Genomic DNA, 25673 nt, shown 5'->3' with positions numbered 1-25673 from the left:
GGAAAGTACATTGATTAGGCTTGGAGTGTAACTTAAGTGTAGTGTCTGGGTAACCATTATTGTAATTAATTGTAAATGTTGTTCTTTATTCTTGCCTTTCATGTTGCATGCTTTAAAGATTAATAAACATTTTGTTATTTGAATATTTACAACACAGCTGACTCCTTTTTCTCACCATGTTTCATCTTTTTCCCCACTTTTTTTTCCAAATTATAAAAATAAATAGTTAAGAACCAGTGTGTAAGTTTTCTCTGAGATTTGGGATGCCCCCACGTTGAACATCAGCAACATTCATAACAAGTTGTTCATTGATACAACCCTGTTCACAGGTCAATTCAAATCAAATTTTAAAAGGAGCTTATTTTTCTGTTGAGTGGGAAAAGAAGAATGTAGTCATTCCATGGGAGTGGAAACAGAAAAAGGTTATTCAGAAAACATGGTTGATTGCTAAGGTGGAACAGTGAGAACACAACAGAAAGAACATGGGACAGTAAATTGGATCTTGAAACCCTCAATTTTTATTCTGTCCCTTATAATCTTATGGGTTACAACACAGTTTGATTCTGACAGAAGCAGTAGCAAGAGAACTGATGACATTCCTCATGGGAATGGAAACCTGGTGTTGTCAGACTTTTTACAATGGAAAGCCCAGCAGGTGAGTCATGTATGCTGCATCCCTAGCAACACCAGAGGAAACACAGGCTCAGGTACATTAGTGATCTGTTCAACTGATATCTCAGCCAGGGAAAGGTGCAGGTCACACAGTGATCAAAAAGCCATAGAAACAACCACATTTACATGGGCTAGAACTTTCCAGCCAGTCACACCAGTGGGATCTTCTGGTCCTTCCAATGGTGCCACACTCGGCATATGTTTCCCAGTGATGTGGGGTGGATTTGACAGGAAATCTCATTGTCAGTGGGACATTACTCAGTCTTAAAAATGTCACACCTCGTTATGTCTGAGGAGCTTCTGATAGACCATCTAAAACTGCCCAGGCCAACTTCAAAGGGAACTGCATGAAGGCCGTTTGCATTTGATAAGTCATTTGCATTTAATAAGCCAAGCTTGTTATAGGAGATAGTGGGTCCATGGAGACAGTGACTTCCCAAACACCAGGCCCTCATTAAATAGCACCTCTTCTGATTCATAATAGCCGAGACGTTATCAGTCCAGGGTGCAAAGCTACTCTCCGGTGCTGGATAAACACCCTTATTTTCAAAACATTGTGGAGAAGTAAGATCACATTATCTATGCCTCTGGCTTGCTGAACGGGTCAATATCATCTTCCTGGGGCTGCAACCACAATCTGCTGTTTGATATTCGACACACAGAAGCAAACTCTGGCCAGGTTGGACAACTCTCCTCCATCTCACTGGACTCTGCTGGAAAACATTTGTCCTATAGCCTACAGAACTGATTCCATCTCTGCTGCTGACTTCACCTTACAAGATTGCCACCATCGGAAAACCAAATTTTATACCACCGGTCTTCAGCCAGATGGTCTCCATGAAAGAATTCCTCAGTGGTCTTTGGTTCCTGACTCTAGAACTCACGTGAAGCAACTTTTATTTTCTCTGTGGTCTTCATACTATAAAACCTTCTTTTCTTTATCCCTCCCTTTACTGTACAATGAGGAGCGGGAAATTGCTGACACCCTTGTTAGTGGGTTGTGGATGTGTGCAATAAACTAACCTTCAGAATTAACCTGAGTTTCCAGTGGGATTATTAGGAAAAATTGGATTGCACAAAAACTGAGGGGTTGGAAAATTCATTCTTAAGAATAAATTCTTAAGAATAAAATTCAAAACACCTTCTATTGATGGACAGGCAGTAAGAGGAGAATCACTGTTGTTTGGATTGAATATAACAACTGGAATCTAGGGTGGAATTTTACCGGCATGTCTGTCTGAGGTTCATATGATCCCACCCGAGGCCAAAGGAGAATACCATTCTCTGAGCCAAGTCCGCCCCCCGAAAGTGGGGCAGGCGTGCCGGTAAAATTCCAGCCCTAGAGTTGAACAGTAAGAAATCTAACTCAACCAGGAAAGCTGCAATCAAACAACTGCTCATAAAGGTCAGTGCAGCCTCTTTCACATGATCAAATGTCCCTTAGGAAATCCAAGAAAGCAGAACTACATGTCAACAGGTATATTTCCTGCAACAGTTCGGTTACTAACATCACTAAACAGCACTGCCTTGTATTATCAGCAATGGATTCCACATTCAATGCTAGAGAAATATATTCCTCTTTTGTCAGAGCTCTGTCAGTCTTCCTCACGTTACTAGAGTCCAGTTACCTGTCTTTGTTTAAATAGTTAACTGATAGAGAGAAATGAATGGCATCAGAACAAATACAATATTCAAAACACAGTAGGCCATGCTATATGGGATGCTGTTTTGCTATAGGACTGACCTCTTGTGATCTGGAGCAGGTCGGCAGATGGCTACAATGGGTTGAATCAGTGTGAGCCCCATTACAATGCAGCCCAATATAGGGTGGCTTCCTGAATGCTGCAACAGAAACACACAAACATCAGGGAACAAAAAAAACAAAGTTTCACTACAATCTAGCAAACGGTGGCATAATTAAAAGGAGTAGAATGAAGGCATTTTCTCTAACCCAGAGGAAAATATATTCCGGGATAACCCCCCTGCCCTGGTTTTCCAATGGTGGAGGCAGCTTGCCTTTGACCCCTGGTGGGACCTTCCAAGGTCCATTGCATTTTGTATGACTATGACTCACGTGTGTGTGTGGTGTTGGTGGGGTGGGGGCTGGTTTGTCTTTGGCAGGGCCGCAGGGTCCAGCTGCTGGAAAATCAGGTCCTTTGTTTTTAAAAAAATTCTTCCCGATATATTAGTTACTTCTTTAATAATTCAATTATGGATCAAGGTGGAGAATTATTTTGGTAAAAGCAAGTTAATGACATTTGACATTTCTGTTTCTGTCTGTAAATATAGGAACAAACAACTATTGACGCTACTGAAAGCATAGGATTGATTGGCAATAACACCCCATTTACTAAACCAATTCACTCTTATTGAATCATCGAGTTACATCAAGTCGCTACATATTGCTCCAACAAGTCAGTGCTCATATTAAGGGCAGTACAGTGGCACAGTGGTTAGCACTACTGCCTCAATGCCATGGACCTGGGTTCAATTCTAGCCTTGGGTGACTATCTCCATAGAGTTTGCACGTTCCCCCACCATGTCTGCATGGGTTTCCTCTGGGTGCTCCGATTTCCCCCAGAGTCCAAACATGAGCGGGTTAGTTTGACTGGCCGTGCTAAATTAGTGTCGTGAGGGATTTGCAGGGTAAATACATGAGGTTACAGGAATAAGGCTTGGTGGGATTGTTACTGATGCAGGCTTGTAGGGCCTAATGGCTTCCTTTTGTACTGTCAGAATTCTTTGATTCTATGATATTAAATTACACAAGAGTTTCCTCACAACCCTCTTCATCTCAGCCTATCAGCACATCCTTCTATTCTGTTCACCTCATATGTTTACCTGGGCTCTTCTTAAATGCATCCATGATCTTTCTTCAGCTAATCCCTGTACTTCAATTTTTGACCATTCTCTGAGTGAAGGTTTTTCCTAAACTACCAATTGAATTTGTTGGTGATTATCTTATACCTACAACGTCTAGTTCTGACACTTCCATGAGTAGACATACTTTCTCCACATGTACTGCATCCAAACCTTTCTGAAATTTTAAAGGCCTTCAACATATCACTGCTAAGTCTCCTCTTTTTTTTTTTAAAAACAGAAAAAAAGCCCTCGATTGTTCAAACTTTCCTGATTGGTATAACTTTTCAGGTTAGATATTGTACTTCTACATCCCTACCATTGCTATAATGCAGAGACGAGAACTGCGCACAGTACTCCACGTGTAGTGTAATAACAATGTCATTTTAATATCGTTAGGGAGCCCGGGATGTAATAATTGGATTAGCTTTCCAGCTTCGCAGGTCAAGGTCCTCACTGGCGATGTTTACAGATGGTTCCCACCAATGGGAACCTGACGTGATGACCGCCGGTGGGAACAGAGACCATTGAGAGTGGTCGGGGGCAAGGCAGGGCAGTGCCAATCTGGAAGTCTTGCAGTGCCAGTCTGGCACCTTGGCACTGCCCACCTGGCACCAGGCAGTGCCAAGGGGGGGGTGACTTGAGGGGACGGGGTCTAAGAAGGGCAGGCCGACGGGGGTGGAGCCAGAAATGGTTGGAGCCAGACAGGGGGCCAAGGGGAGGTTGATAGGTGGGGAGGGAAGGAGGTACTCTGCGTCAGGGGCTGGGGGCTGGTGGTGAGGCTGGCGATCAGGGCCGGTGATCAAGGAACCAGTGACCAGGGGTTGGAGGCAGTGATCATGGGAGGGTTAGAAGCCAGAGATATCTGGGGAGGTGGGGGGGCAGCCATGTCAATGGGGGAGGTAAACAGTATAGTCAGAGATTGGTCACATGTGCAATGAAGTTTTCTGCCAGTCTCTCGACATCCACTAGTGCTTAGCATCACATTGCTTGTTTTGAAAGATGAAATAAAGGTGAAAACTTACATGAGACCAATGTTTCTTGTCCACGAACACCAGCACAAAGCCAATGATTGTTGCCGCAACAGTCAGCACCATCAAAGACAAATGAAGCTAATAAAAAAAGTGCACCATTTAATATATTGCTTTCATTCTGTATAAGCTTAAAATATATGTACTATCTTCATGGCAACATTCAAGGGCAATGATTAACAAGCATTTCCCCCTCAAGAAAATAACTGTTGTTCCCAAAACTGTGGAACAAACTACTGTCTGAAGGATAAACAATTGAATCTATCACATCCAATCTGTGAAAGGGACCCTCATGCCAGGATTACATTAATAATGAAGAATATTAGGGAATGTAACAGAGTAATTAACATAGCTACAAAGCCAATTCATTTCTTGATCAAATGTAGGGTTCAATGTCAAAATTCCAACAAAAAGCACATTTCTACCAAGTGAGAATGAATTGAAACATGGCCAGCATTAAATAATTAACCAATTTTGTTGGAATTTCTAAAAGCAAAACAATCACCATTGCACGGTTTACCTGAAACCAGAGACTCTTGCCCAAAATCTTCTTACTTTCTCCAATGCACTTGAAGAATTTTGCAATTATCATGCCAATGCTTCCAGTTGTCATCCAGGCTATTAACATCAGAGCAGCTTTAAAATAGAAACATAGTAGGACTGGATATCTTTCCGGTAGTTCTACCTATTGCCAAAACCCTTGCAGCACCATATCCATTATTCCTTGTGGACTACATGCAACAGAATTTAATGGAGATGACAGAGGTCTTCTGCACTAGCTAAAGAGCCAGCAACAGTCATACATTACCTCCTTCAAGGTTTAAGTACCACAAATTAAATGCCAGCTAGACACTTAACTGGGCAACAGTGGGCCTTCCCCAGATCCATGGAACTTGTGGGGAGAAATCTTGCCCCCTGAAAGCTGCCAGCCAGTTGGAGGCTCACAGCTCTGCATTGCTTAGCAACACCATTGGAGAGATGTTGGCTGTTGCCAGTAATGCACCCCCAGCAAGGCCAAGGATTAGAAGAGACACGAGTAAGTGATGGGAAGGAGAGGAGGGAAGGTGTCACAGAGCAAGACCATGGGGGAGGGGTGTCTACAGGTGTATGACACTCAATCGCACTCCCCCTCCATCTTAAACCGCTGCCAAATAATCCATAGAATCCCTGTGGTGCAGATAGGGATCATTTGGCCCTTCAACTCTGCACCAATTCTCCAAAAGAACATCCTACACAGGCCCACCCCCTTCCCTATCTCCATAACCTCGCAAATTTACCATGGCTAATCCAAGTAATCTGTGCATCTTTGGACACTAAGGAGCAACTTAGCATGGCCAATCCACCTAACCTGCACATCTTTGGACTGTGGGAGGGAGCCAGAACACCCAAAGGCAATCCACACAGATAAGAGGAGAAGGTATAAACTCCACACTGTCAGCCAAGACCAGAATTGAATCATGGACCCGGGTGTTTCACTTCGTTAAGGGGAAGTCGTGTCTGACAAATTTACTGGAGTTCTATGAGGATGTGTCTAGGGCGGTGGATAGAGGAGAGCCGGTGGATGTGGTCTTTCTTGATTTTCAGAAGGCGTTTGACAAGGTGCCTCACAAGAGGTTATTGCAGAAGGTCAGGGGGCATGGAGTTGGGGGTAGGGTGTTAGCATGGATAGAGGATTGGCTGTCAAATAGGAGGCAGAGAGTGGGGGTCAATGGGTGCTATTCGGATTGGCGGTTGTGACTAGTGGAGTGCCCCAGGGGTCGGTGCTGGGGCCTCAGCTATTTACCATTTATATAGATGATCTGGAGGAGGGAACCGAGTGTATGGTGTTGAAATTTGCTGATGACACCAAGATTGGTGGAACGGCAAATTGCAGAGGGTGTGGAGAGTCTGCAGAAGGATCTAGATAGGCTGGGCAAATGGGCCAGGAACTGGCAAATGGAATTTAATGTTGGCAAATGTGAGGTTGTCCACTTTGGTAGGAAGGATTATTACTTACGTGGTGAAAAACTGCTGCATGCGACGGTGCAGAGGGACCTCGGGGTCCTTGTGCATGAGTCGCAAAAACCCAGCCTGCAGGTGGTCAGGAAGGCAAATGGGATGCTGGCCTTCATAGCGAGGGGGATTGAATATAAAAGTAGGGAGGTCTTGCTGCTGCTGTATAGGACACTGGTGACGCCGCAGCTGGAGTACTGTGTGCAGTTTTGGTCGCCGTACTTACGCAAGGATATTTTGGCCTTGGAGGGAGTGCAGAGGAGGTTTACTAGGCTGATACCGGAGTTGAGGGGATTGAGCTACGAGGAGAGGCTGAATAAACTAGGCTTGTACTCGTTAGAGTTAAGAAGAATGAGGGGAGATCTCATTGAGACGTAGAAGATGTTGAATGTGATGGATAGGATAGAGGTGGAGAGGCTCTTCTCGCTTAGAAAGGGCAGTAGGACTAGATGGCACAGCCTCAGGATAAAGGGGGGGGGGTGGTTTAGAACGGAGTTGAGGAGGAACTTCTTCACTCAAAGGGTGGTGAATCTCTGGAATTCTCTGCCCGTTGAAGTGGTGGAGGCTGCCTCGCTAAATATTTTTAAGACGCGGGTTGATGGGTTTTTGATAGGGAAGGGGATTAAGGGTTATGGGGAGGGGAAGGGGATTAAGGGTTATGGAGAGAGGGCGGGAATGTGGAACTGAGCCACGACAGTTCAGCCATGATCTTATTGAATGGCGGGGCAGGCTCGAGGGGCTAGATGGCCTACTCCTGCTTCTATTTCTTATGTTCTTATGTTCTTGTGTTTGAGGTATGTTGACCACCATACCACCGTGCTGCCCACATGGCCACCTCAACAGGATGTGACAGTTTTCTCCTGTCTTATATCCCGTCTACATCAGCCGATGGTGGGAGTCAAGCATGTATGCTTACCTGCCACTTAACACTTTCTATTTCAAGTTAAAGACTCACATTATTGTTTCATCCATGCTCACCCTGAGATTGGTATATTTACCACAAATGGAATAATCTAACATTAACCTGCTTTCACATTCTTACCATGAGTCTTGACAAGGATGGATTTTTTCCTGTGTCCTGCAACTGACTGTATAACTCTAATATCTGCTTTCTCTTCCGAGATGTATGGGATCTTGGGATGCTTCAATATTTGTCCTGAAATATATACAATAGGTTTAAATGAATATTAGGACTAGATAATTCTTCATTCAAAAAAACAAAACCTGACAAATGGTACCCCTATACATAAGAACATAAGAACATAAGAACATAAGAACATAAGAACATAAGAACATAAGAACATAAGAACATGTAGGAGTAGGCCAACTAGCCCTTCGAGCTTGCCCCGCCATTCAATAAGATCATGGCTGATCTGTCGTGGCTCAGTTCCACATTCCCGCCCTCTCCCCATAACCCTTAATCCCCTCTCTTATCAAAAACCCATCAACCCGCGTCTTAAAAATATTTAGCGAGGCAGCCTCCACCACCTCAAACGGGTAGAGAATTCCAGAGATTCACCACCCTTTGAGTGAAGAAGTTCCTCCTCAACTCCGTTCTAAACCGCCCCCCCTTTATCTTGAGGCTGTGCCCCCTAGTCCTACTGTCCTGAGCGGGAAGAGTCTCTCCACCTCTATCCTATCCATCCCATTCATCATCTTATATGCCTCAATGAGATCTCCCCTCATTCTTCTAAACTCTAACAAGTCAACAGTATGCTTTGCATTGCAACCATTGCACATTACTTCTCTAATATTTATCATGGTCACCTATCTTACCACTACCTTTCTTCAGCAATCCACCATTTGCGGCCACCCTTAATTTGTTCCATTCCTTTCTGTTCCAACATTTCCAATACAGGCCTAGAAATGGTTTGCTCCTTCAGTCATCTCAAAGGTACTGCAAGTTCCTACCTTTGGCCTCCTCATCAACAGTTTAGTTAGGGCATCATGATTGGTACAGCTTGGAGGGCTGAAGGGCCCATTCCTGTGCTGTACTTTTCTTTGTTCTTATTTACATTGAATCTTGGTCCAGGGCTAGACTTGCATTTTATAACATCTTTTACGATGTCACTGGACTAGTAATCCAGAAGCCCTCATTAACACTCTGGGGACACGGGCTCAGATCCCATCACAGTAGCTGGTGAAATTTACACACAATCAATAAAATCTGGAATTGAAAGCTACTCTCAATAATGGTGACCATGAAATTATAATTGATTGTTACAAAAACTCATCTGGTTGACTGATGTTCTTTAAGGTAAGAAAAATGCCATCCTAATCGGCTCTGGCCTACATATGACTCCAGATCAACAGCAATGTTGTTGGCCATTAACTGCCCCCTGAAATGGCCTAGCAAGTCACACAGTACAACAACATGATGTAGAAATGCCAGTGTTGGACTGGAGTGGGCAGAGTAAGAAGCCCCTCAACACCAGGTTGAAGTCCACCAAATAAATCTGTTGGACTTTAACCTGGTGTTGAGGCTTCCTACAGTACAATGAGAGTTAAGGATGAGGACCAAAGCTGGTCTTGTCAGCAAAGCCCACATCCTGTGAGTTTTTTTTAAATCTAATGTAAAAAAGGCATGTCCTTATCAATTTAAAAATATTATATTTAATTTGCAATTTGGGGGTATTTCAACAGAATTTCCAATGGCAAAGCATAGAATCACTAAGATTTCTGAATTCTCACATCTAACATCCAGACTCCTATTAAGCTATCAGTTTTAGAGGAATGATGATGGCAAATGCCAACAGTTTTGCAATCATACCTAGTGCAAAATCTGAGCCAATGTATTAAAAACCAAACATTTAAAATGTGCTTTCCATAAATCCACAGAAACAAATGCATACAGTAGATCGGTTTTAACCTGAAAGATTGATAGTTTCATTCTTTTATTGAGGAAAAACTCAAAACTAAAATTATAAAATCAAGCTGCAGATGCTAAGAAGCTGAGGAGGGCTCTAAGGTACAAAGACTTTTCCACTTAACTCAATTTCTAATCTAATCTTTATGCAGACACAATGTACTTGGATGATGCATCAAACTTAAAAGACATGAAACAGAATTGTTTATTCTGAATCTCACTGCAATGCTTACCATTGTCAGATGGCCCATATGCAAAGAATAAGTAGTACTTGTTGTTGGCAGCCCTGGGTTCTGTTGAAATGTTGTTTCTTGTGTTGAATGAGCACTGAATGATTCCATTTACATTAGCGACATGTATATTGTCCACTTCACCCTGTGTATGAATGATCATTAGTTTACATGGTAATAAGCATTATCGACATATTACGGGCAGAGATTTCACCACCATATGCCCTCAAGTATGGTGGCAGATGGGTGTGTAAATTCACACAAGCAGGCAACATGCTGGTTTTCCAGTGTCATCTCACACCCAGGACATTTTCCCAGAGGCGGAAGGGCAACTTGCCTACAATTAGCAGGTAGCCAATTAAGGTAAGTAACTAGTCTATGGAGGCCAATTGTTAGAGGTTGATTGGAATTTTTCAGGTGGCACATGGGCCCACTTGGGCATTGGGAATTAGATCACCTGCTTGGAAGTTATCTCCTGTTGGGAGACAAGTGGATCAGCATGCCATGCACAAAATAACATCTGCTCTGTCTGCCTCTTCACAGCCACAATGGTAGTCAAAAATGGTGGCCCCGTAGCTGTGACCACTTATTTTTCATTTTTAGAAGTTTTAAAAGCAGTTAAAATAGTGCTGCAAAATGTGGGGGCTGCGCACTGTCAGCCTTATCTGCAGTGGCAAGATGCAGCCTCTTCATTGCTGGGGGGTGTCCTATTAGCCCTCCAGCCAATGCCTGCCAACCCTCCTTAACTTGGATGACAAGCAACCCCTCCGACCACTAATTGGTCAATTAGATGAAATCACTGCTGGGTGACTGTTTCCCCACACAGGGCAGGTTGGGATCCCCAATCACCCTGACATCAGGCCCCGAAGCCTAACCCTATGTCTTTTACATTGTGTTTCAGAGGCTTTCAAAGTCTGAGAATCAAAGGTATGGACCTTGGCACAGCTATGAAATAATAAAAGCACCTCAGATGCAAAAGAAAACACAGAATAGAGAATTATAGAATGAATTTATGGCCTATCCATTCACAATTGCACTGCAGGCTATATATTAATCCAAGTTTCAGTTGTGCATTTGAGTGCAAGTTTCTTAAATAGGGACGACATGGAGGCACAGTGGTTAGCACTGCTGCCTCAGTGCCAGGGACCCGGGTTCGATTCCAGGCTTAGCTCACTGTCTGCGTGGAGTTTGCACGTTCTCCCCATGTCTGCATGGGTTTCCTCGGGGTGCTCTGGTTTCTTCCCACAGTCCGAAAATGCACAGGTTAGGTTGATTGGCCACGTGAAATTGACCCCAGTTTCGGGGGAATTAGCAGAGTAAAACGTGTAGGGTCAAGGGGATAGGGTGGAATTGTTGACAGTGCAGGCTCGGCAGGCCAAATGGCCTCCTTCTGTACTGTAGGGATTCTATGATTCTATGAAATATGAAGCCCTAACATGGGACTTTTAACCTGGAAATAAAAATACAAGAGCAGAACCAGTTCATCAGGCTCTATTATAAATAGAACGCGATGATGCATTATGCACAAATGAAAGCTTGTTACCAGTGGCTCTGTACGAGGAAGCACTTTTCCTGTGTTATAGGCATGCTGCACTCGTATGTTTCCAGAACTGTCCATACCACAAATGTAGACATCATCATTGCCCTAGCAACAAAATGGAAGCATAGTCAATAACAGGAAAAGTCACAAAGAAAAAAAACACAGGAGTGTCAAGTGTGGCATCTTAAGCCATTCAAGCATATTAACTTACATCATTTGGAATTTCAAACACGTTAGTTTATAGTAGCCAAGTAATCTTGAATTAAGTGACAAGTTCATTCTTGCTGAAACCATCCCCCCACCTCACCTAATCTAAATCAGGGTACCTAATGATAGAGTTCCACATTGGTCGGCATGATCAGTAATAGGACAGGAAGGGCTCGATGTTTCAAAGACTCAGGAACACAGGCAGAATAAACATTTTCCTCGCCCAAAGCGTCATTAGAATAGCTGGCAACTGAAAATGTGGCTATCACTTAGAAGTAAGTAAGTAAGGCATTGTTAAAAAAAGGAAGAAAAATGTAATGAACTTTTTTTGGGGGATTACTTGTGCTTTCACTGATGTTTCAGCTTGAGAGGAAAACCTGCTATTCTTCCGCACGTGTCACAATTGACAGTCACACGCAGATCAACATTTGGAATATCAGTATTCATGTTAGGTCCCTCAATACTGACTAACGACTGCAAACGATATATAGCTCTATCGACCATGAGTATCCTTCACTTTGATGTCAACCACCTACTAAACTTGCTTCTGATACAATGTTCTTCCAAGGTTCCTTACCATTATTTTATCATCTGAAAAGCCAATTGAAATATAGCCAGGTGCCTTTCCACTCATTTCAAATTGCAAACCACGGTTCTCCAATGGAGTGGATGACATAAAATGACATCTGCTCTCAGTGGCTGGATTACAGTCTGAAGGGATCCTGAAGCAAAACTTGGTGGTGCCACATCCATCACTAGAGATCTGGATCTGAACAGAAGGAAGTTGGTGATAAACAACATGTTGCTTACAACAAAAAAAAATGCAGCAGCCTCTGTGCCCTCGCAGTGAAGCAGTTTTGGGATGTTTATTCTGCTTTCAGATATTTACTCATTTACACTTTCCCCCAAGGACCTGTTCCAGGACTGCTTATTTTAATGGCTAATTGACTCAAGGAAAGGAACACTAAAGTTTATGAAGATAAGAAAAATTAAAGCATAGAATAAATCAGAGGAAGATTGCAGCATAAAAGCAAATGGGCAGATAGATAGCAGATGCAGTTCCAAACTTAAATGCAAAATTGTACATTCACTTAACAACAATATTCATTACAGAGAAGTGAATGGACAGCAAAATTTAGACTTATAAAAACAGAGCTTTAAAGATGTTGGAATACTGTAGAAAAGCCTCCACTGAGGCTAGGGGAGAAAAAAAAACAGAGGGCATGGGTTAAGGGTGAGAGGAGAAAAGTTTACAGGGAATATCAGGGGGGGTGCTTCTTCACGCAGAGTGGTGGGAGTGTAGAATGAGCTGCCGGATAAAGTGGTAAATGCGGGGTCACTTTTAACATTTAAGAAAAGCTTGGACGGGTTCATGGATGAGAGGGGTGTTGAGGGATATGGTTCAAGTGCAGGTCAGTGGGACTAAGCAAAAAAAGTGGTTCGGCACAGACAAGAAGGGCCAAAAGGCCCTTTTGAGCTGTAATTTTCTATGGTTCTAAAAGGCTATAGTAAGGGAAATGTGATTGTTTGTTATAGGTTCTGTTCCCCAGAAGTCTGGAAGTGAATGGGTGACGACCCCCCACCCCCAGCAAGCGCATCTGTGAAACCAAGTGAGATTAGTTTTTTGGACATCTGAATGCAACTTCCCCCACCCCACCCCATACATTGCCATTTTTCTGGATAAATCATTCTGCTTTTATCAGGAAATGTCGCTGTTGTACATAAGAAATTTGTTTGCTGACTGTTTGCTGCAGTGTGCTGTTTAAATAGACTCTGTTTACTGTCAAACAGAGTGTTTGCTATGAATTCTGCCAAAAAATTAAAGAAGGTTAAGAGAGGACGTAGAAAGCATCCAATACAGATTCTCAACAGCCCTGAAGCTCTCAGAAGATAACATACCAGAATTTCTCATTGCTTGGCAGAATCAGTAGCAGGGTAGGAGGAACAAGTCATTGCATGGACTCAAGATTATCACCAGAATGAAGAGGAGCTTGAAGGCATTTTTATTTCATGCAGTATCTTATTAGAAAATATGGCAGTGACTATCTTTTAGAAGCGATTTGGATTTGAAAAGCAAGTATATAAATGTATGCAAAGGGTAAAAAAAAATTGGATCATAGTCAAGGAATAAAAATCAGAAGACAGACAAGCCAATTACCTTCCTTCATGAATTAGATCTTACAGTTCAATTGTCTTGTTCTCATTAGAATTGTTAACTAATTTCAGCAGTGATTACTGTGAAAGATAAAGTACAGTTCATAGAATCATACAGTGCAGAAGGAGGCCATTCAGCCCATCGAGTCTGCACCTACCACGATCCCACCTAGACCCTATCCCCATAACCCCATGCATTTACCCTAGCTAGTACCCCTGACACTAAGGGCAATTTAGCATGGCCAATCCATCAAACCCGCAAATCTTTGAACTGCAGGAGGAAACCAAAGCACCCAGAGGAAACCCACACAGACATGGGAAGAATGTGCAAACTCCATACAGAGTGACCCAAACCGGGAATCGAAACCAGGTCCCTTGTGCTGTGAAGCAGCAGTGCTAACCACTGTGCCACCGTGCCATCCTTTGTTCATGCATATTAAATGACCCTGACTTAATGAATTCACATTTAAAATCACATTGAGATTAAACTGACCCCCTGAGATTGCGTAACAGTGCTCGGAAGACTGGTCTTGGTAGTAGACACGCTGGTGACAGTATTCGAGGTGGTGGTAGTTGGAGACACACTGGCGACAGATCTTGTGAGGGTCTGACTCTTGACTTGACTCCAAAACATTGTAAAGTTTTGCACAAAAGTAGCTCTAAAAAAAAACAAAGACACTATGTCGAGTTAAAAAGGGGCTTCATAAATCCCTATTATTGGGGCAAAATCCCGTAAATCTCCTCGCCATGGGAATTGGAGCGGGCAAGGAGCAGACAATTGAAAGGTCTATTGATCTCAGATGAGATTTTCCAGTTTCAGGGCAAGTGAGCCCAGAAAATTCTGCCCATTATTATTGGAGTTCCCTATATAAACAAGAACTGCCACAGCTTTTAATTGTCTTTAAAACAAAAGGATGCTGCGGCTGGGCTGTTGTGGTAAGTTGCCATTTTTCATCTAAGATAGGGAACAGCCAGTATGCAGACAGATTAGCCTCAAGAACCATGTATAGTAGGGTGGTTGACTGTGGTGCAATGGTTGTGTCACTACCTCTAGGCCAAAAGCTCTGGCAGGGAAAGTGGATTCGTAACATGGCCAAACAGGTTGATCATCAACCTGTAAATCATTGCCCTACACCTTCTGGCTGGCAGTAAGAGCAGGAAAATTTCCTGGTTGCTACTCTGCTGAAGGCAATGGCAAACCTGTGTAGTACTTTGCCAAGAATAACCCTAGACCAATCCAATGGTCTATGGTCATCAATGTCCTCTTCAGGCAGGGTACCTGAAGGTGGATGCTGAATAGGGCCCCCAACCCTTCTACTTTAGCTGGGAGTGATTAGGGAGAAACAGTTCTTGTGGATGTGCATTATGATAGCTGTCACAGGTGAATAAGAGAGCTTTGTGGGTGGGAGAAACTGCTTTTTTTCATTCAGTTGCAGGATGTTGGCATCATTGACTAGGCTAGCATTTATTGACCATCCTCATTGCCCCTGAGAAAGTGGTAGTGAGCTGCCTTGTTGAACCATTGCAGTCCCTATGGTGCGGGTACACCCACATTGCTGTTAGGGAGGATATTCCAGGATTTGGATCTTGCACCAAAGGAGGAACAGCAATATAGTTCCATGTAAGGATGGTGAGTGACTTGGAGGGAAACGTCTTTCTCCCATGTGTCTGCTGCCCTTGTCTAATGGTACTGGCTGTGGATTTGGAAGGTGTTGCCCAAAGAGCCTTGGTGAGTTTTTGCAGTGCAACCTGTAGATGACACACACTGCTGTGCTTGAGTTCACCATCAATTCATGACTGAGGTTGCGAGAAGCTGGCAAGAGCTTTCCTCTCCTCTTTGTTGGGTTGGCACTGATGGAAGGAAGGGAAGGAAAGCAAACATAAAAGAAACATGATAATATATATAAGCAAACTACCTGAACTGAATGTTGCCTGTATCCGACGCCGTCCAATTGACAGTGACCTCTGATTTCAAATTACTTGAGCTGTGACTTACAGCAGAGGTCTGTGAAGAAATATTTGTGCAAGAGTCCATCAATGTCAACCACAGGAACAGGAGTAGGTCATTCAGCATCACAAGTCTATTCTATCATTCAGTGAGATTGTGGATTATCTGTAGCAGAACCCTTTGGTTAACAATGATCTATCAATCTCAGATTTAAAATTAACAATTGATACCCTGGCAGCAGTTATGATGCCTAGTTCTGTGTTAATCCAGTGTGCTAGCTACATCTGAGCCTCCGAAACAAATCTACTGGACGACAAGGACCATTATTGAGAAGATGGTTGATGACTGAAGTGCATAACCCATGAACATGTGGCCAACATACATGCAATGAGGGCAACTGTGTTGCACAAAATGTGATCAAGCAGATGATTGGGTGGTTCAGACAAAGATCTGGCTGCCTGACTGCCCTGCACGAGCATTGGAGAGAGTATGTGCGTGCGTGTATGAAGATTCAGCAGCTGCGATGGGACAGCCTTCAACAGCAACTGAGGAGGGGGTTAAAAAAAAGGGAAGATCTGTCCAGCACATTGCATCCAAACCCTCAGGGCTTGAGTGTTACATTGCCTGTCATAACTCTCTGGTCCCAATGTGTTGTGCAGTTTGGCTGAAGTGCCTTCTGGCTCCCAGTGAATAGATGTCCTCTCTCTTTCCGTCCACCTCCTCCACTCAGGTGTCCAACACTGCTTCAGAGAATACGGAACATATTCTCTGCCCCATTGCCCCATGACCGATTACTCTTTTGGTTTGGATTCTACTCTGCAACCAGTTCCAGGACTTGCTCCAGCCAGAATATACCTGATTTTTAAAAGGCACAGGCTTTGTGGAGTAGCTTTAAACTAACATGATTTTTGTGCTACCTGCTCAAGCATGCAGCCACTTGCAGTTCCTTTAGCGTGAACTGCACATAGCTGTCATATAAAAGATGCATAGAAGTTTGTGTGCAGCCTGCATTGGAATCAGTGGGCATAGTTTAATTACTCATTCTGCTTCCCATGTCCAGTCTGGCCCTGCCAATTTTGTAGCTCATGTCTGCTACTGTCACCAATTTATAACTCAAAATTCCAAATGTATTCTTTACACAAGCATAGTATTGCATCAGAAATAAATCTGACTGCTACTGACAGCTGGAGGACACAGTCTAGAATGTTGCCATCATTCTAGTGGGTAACAGGCACTTCCAATGCCTTACCTTATAATTCACCCCTCCAATATTGCAGTCAAGAAGCCGAGTATCTGAGCTTGTTAAATGGAAAGTGCCAAGTGGTGTCTCAGAAGATGATTCAGCAGCTCGGGCCTCCAGCAAAAATCCTTTGAACTTGGTTCCTGATTTACCATGCAGTGTCACTTCAACAAAATATGCAGATGTAAGAATATGTTGAAGAACAAAAGAACAAGGAACAAAGAAAAGTACAGCACGGAAACAGGCTCTTCAGTCCTCCAAGCCTGTGCCAATCATGATATCTTAACTAAACTTTAAAAAACCTCTGTCCTTACTCGGTCCGTATCTCTCCGTTCCCTCCCTATAGTCATGTTCCCATCCAGATACCTTAAATGTTGCTAAAGTGCCTGCTTCCACCACTTCCTCTGGCAGCAGATTCCAGGCACCCACTAGGTTCAGTTGATCCCTTCAAAAGGGCAGTAGATGAAACAATGTGGAGGGGAATAGGAATGGCACCAAGTCGTGATAGCTGTCTGGGGAGGCAGTGCAAACACAATGGGCCAAGTGTCCTCCTTCTGCAGTGTAACAATTCTGTGGTTCTGGGAACTAATGTTAGTCCCCCTGCTAACTGAAGTTTACAGGTTTCATTGCACAAGGAAGGAGACAGCAGTTTGCACTCACTTACAGATACTGAGCATCACAGGTGGGGATGAAACAAAACTGCAAATCTGGTATAAGCTCATCTATCTACGACCTGAGCTGATGCAAGATTGTCACTCAGAGTTAAATCAGCATTTTCCTATTTAGAAGTGAAAACAGAGATTTTGGGGGTAGAGCTTCACTCCGAATCATTTGTGCAGTCCCGTTATAAGTTTCTACCTTTTCAACAAAGAACAAAGAAAATTACAGCTCAGGAACAGGCCCTTTGGCCCACCAAACCTACACCCGTGTGAACTAAAACCCCCTACCCTTCCAGGGACCATATTCCTCTATTCCCATCCTATTCATGTATTTGTCAAGACGCCCTTTAAAAGTCACTCTCGTATCTGCTTCTACCATCTCCCCCGGCTGCGAGTTCCAGGCACCCACCCACCCTCTAAAAAACGTGCCTCGTACCTCTTCTTTAAACCTTGCTCCTCGCACCTTAAACCTATGCCCCCTGGCCATGACAAGTTACCAGCTGACAAGCTCACATCTGTGGCTATAGCCAGAGCAGTACTGCTGATTTCCGTGCACATTTCTCCAAATCTCCTCCCATCCAACAAATGGAGTGGAATTTCACAACTCACCCTTATAGCTGCAGAAGAATTAATTTTGATTGTTCAGTCACAGAAAAGCATTCAAAGGAAGAGAAAAGAGAGCAAAAGCAAGGTTTTGTAATTCACAAGAAATCAAAATGATGCTACACAGTACAGAATATGTATTCTTAATCGGACAGAAATAGGCAAAATACTGCGGATGCTGGAATCTGAAACAAAAACAGATAATACTGCTCTGACAAAGAGACATCTAGGCGCGAAACGTTGGCTCTATTCTCGCTCCACAGATGCTGTCAGACAAGAACAAAACAAAGAACAAAGAACAACCCAGCACAGGAAACAGGCCCTTCGGCCCAACGAGCCCGCGCCGCTGCATCACCCTACACCTATTCTACCCTGCGTGTCTACGAATGGAACCCCTAACTTAGCCAGATTCAGGGGAGAATAGTGTCAATTTGGTAAACCAATCAGCCTAAGAGCACATCTTTGGGGTGTGGGAGGAAACCTGAGCGCCCGGAGGAAACCCACGCAACCACAGGGAGAATGCACAAACTCCCACAGACACAGGCCCAAATCCATGTATCTGCACAGCTAGCAGTGCTAGTCACCGAGCTGTTGCAGCGCCCGTCTACCGGTCCAGGATCAAGCACACACACCGACACGAAGTACTAGGCCACTCCCAGAACCTCCAAGAGCAGCCCACGCACGACCCACCGTGTGCATGCCCCTCGTTTGACAACGAGGTGGACCTCCACCTGCGGAATAAAAAGACAAAAACTTTAACTTACAAGCCTGCATTTCCGGTGTCTCCCGAGGTTCTGACCTTATTTAATAGCCCCTACTATAACCCTCCATCCTCGTTTCACTCATGTGTCTGTCTAACTGAACCTTAAACGAGTCCAACATTCCTGTCTCCACCATCCTACTTGGTAGCGCGTTCCATACCCCCACAACTCTCTGCGTAAAGAACCTTCCTCTCACATCCAAGTTATACCTCTCCCCCCTCACCCTTAAATCATGACCTCTCGTATTTGTACCCAGTCTAGGGAGCAGTCTCTCACTATCGACTCTATTTATTCCCTTCAGTATCTTATATACCTCTATCATGTCCCCCCTCAACCTCCGTCTTTCCAACAACCTTCTAAGACCTGCCAAGATTTTCCAGCATTTCTTGTTTATGCCCTGGACAGACTTTGGTTGAAAAGGAATCTCAGCAGCAGTATAATAGATTCGTTAATGTGGTACCTTGGATTATATCCCCCGGGTTAAAGGAGCTACTACTTGCAGTCACTTGATATGGCGGATCCGATGTCTGTGGAGTCTCCGCCAAATGGCTCGGAAGCATGGAAGCACAAGAACCACTAACTTGTCCATTAGGATATCCTGAGACGCACACCGGGAAGGTGGCAGTAATAAAGACCAGCACAAAACAAGTATGTCTCCTCATCTGAAAAGATAAAAACGCCAATCAAATATTGCAGCTGTTCCCACGTTTGTATTTTTAAAATTTGTTCCTTGAAATTCAAATTCTCTGTCCACCTTTGAAAAACAGGATGTACCAGTTCAGGGGTTTCTGAGGCCTCAGCCATTCTGGGACTAAAAGAATGCTCCTGGGACAAAGCAATCTGGTCAATGGCAGTTCTTCCTCCACCCTGTTAAAGAAAGCCCATCTACTGGTGTCAAGCAACAATAACAACAAAAAAAAGTACAATAATAAATTATAAAAGCTTTTTGACCCATTTAGATTGGAAGGCTTGCTGATGTGGAGTGACTGGCAAATAGGCCAAAGTGGCCGCCAATTTACACACAGCAACACCCCACGAGCATCAGCTGGATGGCGCACTGGTATTTGTAGGAGAAACATTGGCCACAGCACTGGGAGAGCTTCCTTCTATGTACAATGCAGGAATGTGGAAGACAGTAGGAGCTGATGAGGGCAAAGGGAATAGTGTGTAGGATTTTGTGTCAGACAAGATCTGAATGGCAGCAATTTGAATGAGTAGCATGAAGCCTGACCGGTCACCCGGGAGAGCAGAGAGAGATGAAAAAGGTTGCCCAGTATCAAAAAGGCTCGAGTCCATAGTCTAGTCCAGCCTCCAGAATGGTCTCAGGCACTGCATACCAGGCGAGATGACAGAGTGGTATTATCGCTAGACTATTAATCCAGAAACTCAGCTAATGTTCTGGGGACATAGGTTCGAATCTTGCCACTGCAGATGATAGAATTTGAATTCAATAAAAATATCTGGAATTAAGAATCTACTGATGACCATGAAACCATATTCAATAGTCAGAATAACCCACCTGGTTTACTAATGTCCTCTGGGGAAGGCAATCTGCTGCCCTTACCTAGACTGCCCTATATGTGACTCCAGAGCCACAACAATGTGGTTGACTTTCAACAGCCCTTGGGCAACTAGGGATGGGCAATAAATGCTGGCCAGCCAGTGACATCCATGTCCCATGAATTAATTTTAAAAAATTCAAAATCATAACCACTCATGCATAAAAATATTGCTTATTTTGCCATTCACTTTACATTAGTGTCTCTGGTTCTCAATGTTCTACCATTAGAAACAATTACACGGTAGCACAGTGGTTAGTACTGCTGCTTCACAGCTCCAGAGACCTGGGTTTGATTCCTGGCTTGGGTCACTGTCTGTATCATGTTTGCACATTCTCCTCGTGTCTGCGTGGCTTTCCTCCCACAGTCCAAAGATGTGCGGATTAGGTTAATTAAGAACATAGGAAATAGGACCAGGAGTAGGCCATCTAGCCCTTCGAGCCTGCCTCATCATTCAATAAGATCATGGCTGATCTGAAGTGGATCAGTTCCACTTTCCTGCCTTCTCCCCATAACCCTTTCAGATAGACAAGGGAATTCCCTTGTCTATCTGAAATCTACCTACCTGTGACTTAAATATATTCAGCGAAGTAGCCTCCACCACTTCAATGGGCAGAGAATTCCAGAGATTCGCCACCCTTTGAGTGAAGAAGTTCCTCCTCAACTCTGTTCTAAACTGCAGCCCCCCCCCCCCTTACTTTGAGGCTGTGCCCTCTAGTTCTGGTTTCCTTTCTAAGCAGAAAGAATCTCTATCTCTGCCCTATCTAGCCCCTTCCTGTTCGATACTCGGGCCCTCAACAGCAACCCCAACCCTCTTGAAAAATTGTTTGAAGGAGTCTCCAGCATTAAAAGAAAGAGTATCATACAAAATGGTGAAACACTGATGTTGTCCTCTGGTTTTTTGAACATATAATAGGATCCTTACAGTGCATTTGGTCCAACAATCCTGCACTGACAATTCCACTCAGGCCCTATCCCCACAACCTCACGTATTTACCCCATTAATCCCCTTGACATTAAGGGGCAAATTTATCACGGCCAATCAACCTAACTCGCACATTTCTGGACTGTGGAGGAAAGTGGAGCACCCGGAGAAACTCCACACAGTCACAGGGATAGTGTGGAAATTCCGCACAGGCAGCCATCCGAGACCAGAACTGAACCCAGGTCCCTGGCGCTGTGAGGCAGCAATGCTAACCACTATGCTACATATTTTGCATTCAACGTACCACACTCACTTTCTCCTTTACGAGACTTCTATTAATATAAAATAGCAAAAAAAAAACTGACTATTGATTTTACTTTTGGCAATTCTTAGATTTTGTTCGAAAGATGGATTAATTCTAAAAGTTGTCTTTAGCTGTTAACAAAATAACCTTTGGAAAACAACCATGTTATACTAACATTTTTCAAAAGATTTTCTGCTGTATATGTAGACTATTGGCTCTGGTGCTACCCAGGGCTGCTAACTGTGGTTCAATGACATGGAGATGCGGGCATTGGACTGGGGTAAAACAGAAAGAAATCTCACAACACCAGCTTACAGATTCCCCATTCCCCTCAGATCCCCCCCCCAATTCCCCTCAGATCCCCCCCCCCAATTCCCCATTCTCTCAGATTTCCCCCATTCCCTTCAGATCCCCCCATTCCTCTCAGGTTCTCCCATTCCCCTCAGACCGTCTGTTCTCAAACACTCAGATTGCAGGTTTCCCTAGAGTTCGGGGAACAACGGACCTCTGGATTCCAGTTGAGGGGAGAGGGATGGGGTTGCTGTTGAGGGTCCAAGTATCGAACAGGAAGCACCCTCACCCCGGGCAGAGTGGGAGCTGTGCCGGGGAAATCCTGGCTGCAGTGCCGGGGGAGAGTTGGGGATGAACCGGTTTAGTTTGGAACGGGAGCTGGGTGATCCCAGTCACAGTGGGGAAGGAGGATTGGGGAATATCCAGTGCAATTCCCAAAAAAAAATCGTGTAGGGAATCCCTCAAACAGCCACACCTTCCAGTTCTGACCTATAATTGTTACCTGAGAAAGGAGGATCGCAAATGTATACCTGCAGTAAATTGTGAGAACGAAATCTTTAAAAAAAACATACATTAAACAATCTGCCCGCACAAATGCCGTCAAAACTGGGAGTAGTTGCTGACCCTGGGGGTGAAATGCAGAGTTATTAACAGATTGAACACAAGGGAGAACACACTCTGCTATATCATTCACTGCATTAATCATTTCCTTCTAGCAGCAAACACAATAGAAATAGACTTAGGTTGAAACATCACCTTACCTTCCCCTGGACCAACAGCACAGTACAGAGTGACTGGGAAACTCTGTCACACCCATTTAACTCCAGCTCGAATCTCCACCTACCGTTAGTGACGAAATTCGTCTCACCATAAACTGAACAAAAAGTAAAACATCCTCTTTTAACCACTGCCGCCTCACCTTGCAGTGCTAGGAATTTTAAGCAGCAGGCTATTGTCAATGATGATGGGCAGATTGAATTTCCTGCACTAGCAGGGCATTTAAAGACACAAACTCAATTTAGAAAATAATGATTGGAATGTCAGTCTTTACAGGTAATTTACAAGTCTTAAAGGTACAGACATTGTGAGTGGAGGAAGCGCTAAGCACTGGTTAAAGAGATGTGTATTGTCTCCAGGCAATACAATTACGCCAGAGCAATTTCCCTTAGTCATCCCATGGTAACTTCCCCCAAATGAAAGGGGAAGTTGTGCGAAGCTGAGTGCCAATCTTTGAATTCTTGCTTACAAGACTGCCACTTATTGAGAGCTATGGACATTGTCTGACTGAGTTCTTAGAGTCATAAAATCCTAGAATCAAACAGTGCCGAAAAGGCCCTTCCCCCCCATCCAGTCTGCACCAACACGCAAGAAACACAGGCTTATCCCATCCCACCTGCCATGGGAATTGTAGCAGGCAGGAAACGAACCGGGCAAAGATCCATTAATCTTGGTGGGATTTTCCAGGCTTGGGGAGAATGAGGCCAGAAAATCCCAGCCCGTGAATTTCTACCCATTCTTATTTACCAGCACTTGGCCCATATCCTTGAATGTTATGGTGTGCCAAGTGTTCATCCAGGTACTTTTTAAAGGATGTAAGGCAACCTGCTTCCATCATCCTTCCAGGCAGTGCATTCCAGACCATCATCACCCTTTGGGTAAAAAAGGTCTTCCTCACTACCCCCCTAAACCTCCTGACTCTCACTTTGAACTTATGTTCTCATGTCCCCTCGTGACTAACCCTTCAACTAAGGGGAACAGTTGCTCCCTATCCATGCCCCTCAAAATCTTGTACACCTCGATCAGGTCGTCCCTCAGTCTTCTCTGCTCCAAAGAGAACAACGTAAGCCTAGATAACCTCTCCTCATACCTTAATGTTCCATCCCTGGCAGCATCCTGGTGAATCTCCTCTGCACCCCCTTCAGTGCAATCACATCCTTCTGATAATGTGGCAACCAGACACTCTGCCTCACTGTTAACCACCTGGCCAATCTTTGTGTCAGCCACAAATTTACTAATCCTATTCCCAACATAGTCATCTATGTCATTTATATAAATGATGAAGCAAAAGGTGGCCCATCCCTGTGGCATGTCACTGGACACTGGCTTCCAGACACTAAAGCAGCCTCTGTCATCAGCCTTTGTCACCTACAATGGAGCCAACTTTGAATCAATTTTATCAATTTACTTTGTTTCCCATGTGCATTTGCCATCTTTATTTGCCTCCCATTTGGGACCTTCTCAAAGACTTTGCTGAAATCCATATAAACTACATCAACTGCACTACCCTCATCTACACACCTAGTCACTCCTCAAAAAATTCAATCAAATTTATTAGGCATGACCTCCTGCTGACCATACTGACTATCCCTGATCAAGCCTTACTTATCCAAACAGAAAAAATGTGTTCCTTCAGAATTTTCTCAAGTTTCCCTACCACTGATGTGAGACTCATTGGCCTGTAGTTCCCTGGCTTATTTTTATAACCCTTTTTCAAACAATGGAATCACATGAGTTGTTCTCCCGTCCGTTGGCACCCCCCCAGCTAGTGACCAGAAAGGAATTAAAAGTTTGGGTCAGAGCCCCTTTGAGTCACTTCTCTTGCCTCTCACAGCCTGGGGCATAATTCTTCTGGACCTGGAAGTCTGCCCACTTTTAAGCCTACCAGCACTTCAAATATTTTGTCCTTGCCTCTGCCGATTTGCTCAAGAGCCTTGCACTCTCTCTCTCTAAATTCCATTCCTTCATTCTAATTCTATTGGGTGAAGACAGATGTGAAGTATTCATTCACACCAATGTCCTCTGGCTCCACCCAAAAGTTGCCCTCTTGGCCCCCAGTGGGCCCTACTCTTTCTCTGATTATCCTCTCCCTATTGACGTACTAAGAGAATATCTCGGGATTTTCCCTATTTTTACCAGCTAGAGCTTTCTCATATTCCTTCTTAGCTTTTCTAATTGCTTTCTTAAGCTCCACCCTGCACTTTCTGTATTTCACTAATGCCTCTGCTTATTTGCTTCCCTAGTACCTGCCATTCTTTTCCTTACCATTGTATCCTGAATATCTCTGGTCATCCATGGTTCTCTGGGCTTGTTACTCCTTCCAATCACCCTAGAGAGAACGTGCTAGGCTTCAACCCTTCCCATTTCCTTTTTGAATGCCCCTCACTGCTTTTCTGTAGATTTCCCTATCAGTAGCTGTTCCCAATCTACCTTGGCCAGATCTTGCCTTTTTTTGCTAAACTCCACTCTCACCTAATTGCAAAACTTTTTTTTGCAATTTATCTATTTCATTGTCCATAACAAGCTTAAGTGGTTAAGATTGTGATCGCTATCACTAGAGTCATAGAGTCACAGAGGTTTACAGCATGGAACCTTCGACCCAATTTGTCCACACCACCCTTTTTGTTAACCATGAAGCTAGCCCCAATTGCCCATGTTTGACTCATATCCTTCTATACCTATCTTACCCATGTAACCATGTAACTGTCTAAATGCTTTTTAAAAGATAAAATTGTACCCGCCTCCACTATTACCTCTGGCAGCTCATTCCAGACACAAACCATCCTCTGTGTGAAAAATTGCTCCTCTGGACCCTTTTGTATTGCTCCCCTCTCACCTTAAATCTATGTCCTCTATTCTTAGATGCCTCTACCTTTGGGAAAAGGTGTTGACTGTCTATCTTGTCTATGCTCCTCGTTATTTTATAGACCTCTATGTGGTCACCCCTAAGTCTCCTGTGCTCCAAAGAAAAGAATCCCAGCCTATTCAACCTCTCCTTATAACTCAAACCATCAAGTCCCGGTAACATCCTAGTAAATACTTTCTGCACTCTTTC

General features: G+C 43.9%; 1 protein-coding gene across 2 annotated transcripts in view; it reads right to left on the bottom strand.

Moving 5' to 3' along the window:
* Window positions 1–22673, bottom strand: part of LOC145347638 (ferric reductase 1) — a 40951-nt gene extending 18278 nt beyond the window's left edge. Inside the window, exons 1-12 of one of the 2 annotated variants that reach the window (XM_080195293.1) lie at window positions 22603–22673; window positions 19223–19424; window positions 16749–16903; window positions 15468–15556; window positions 14045–14210; window positions 11975–12166; window positions 11194–11295; window positions 9654–9795; window positions 7597–7710; window positions 5083–5198; window positions 4557–4643; window positions 2417–2514 (exon numbers count right to left, since the gene is read on the bottom strand). In XM_080195293.1, coding sequence (XP_080051419.1) covers window positions 2417–2514; window positions 4557–4643; window positions 5083–5198; window positions 7597–7710; window positions 9654–9795; window positions 11194–11295; window positions 11975–12166; window positions 14045–14210; window positions 15468–15556; window positions 16749–16903; window positions 19223–19424 — 1463 coding nt within the window. In that variant the 5' untranslated portion in view covers window positions 22603–22673. Of the gene's footprint in view, window positions 1–2416; window positions 2515–4556; window positions 4644–5082; window positions 5199–7596; window positions 7711–9653; window positions 9796–11193; window positions 11296–11974; window positions 12167–14044; window positions 14211–15467; window positions 15557–16748; window positions 16904–19222; window positions 19425–19516; window positions 19538–22602 lie in introns of those variants that run through there. The other variant, XM_080195294.1, reaches the window with a different exon arrangement.
* Window positions 22674–25673: the final 3000 nt, after the last annotated feature.

This window comes from Carcharhinus amblyrhynchos, chromosome 9, assembly GCF_965287045.1.
Source record: "Carcharhinus amblyrhynchos chromosome 9, sCarAmb.v2.hapA, whole genome shotgun sequence".
Classification (NCBI taxonomy): domain Eukaryota; kingdom Metazoa; phylum Chordata; class Chondrichthyes; order Carcharhiniformes; family Carcharhinidae; genus Carcharhinus; species Carcharhinus amblyrhynchos.
This window is presented reverse-complemented; position numbering and strand designations above follow the sequence as displayed.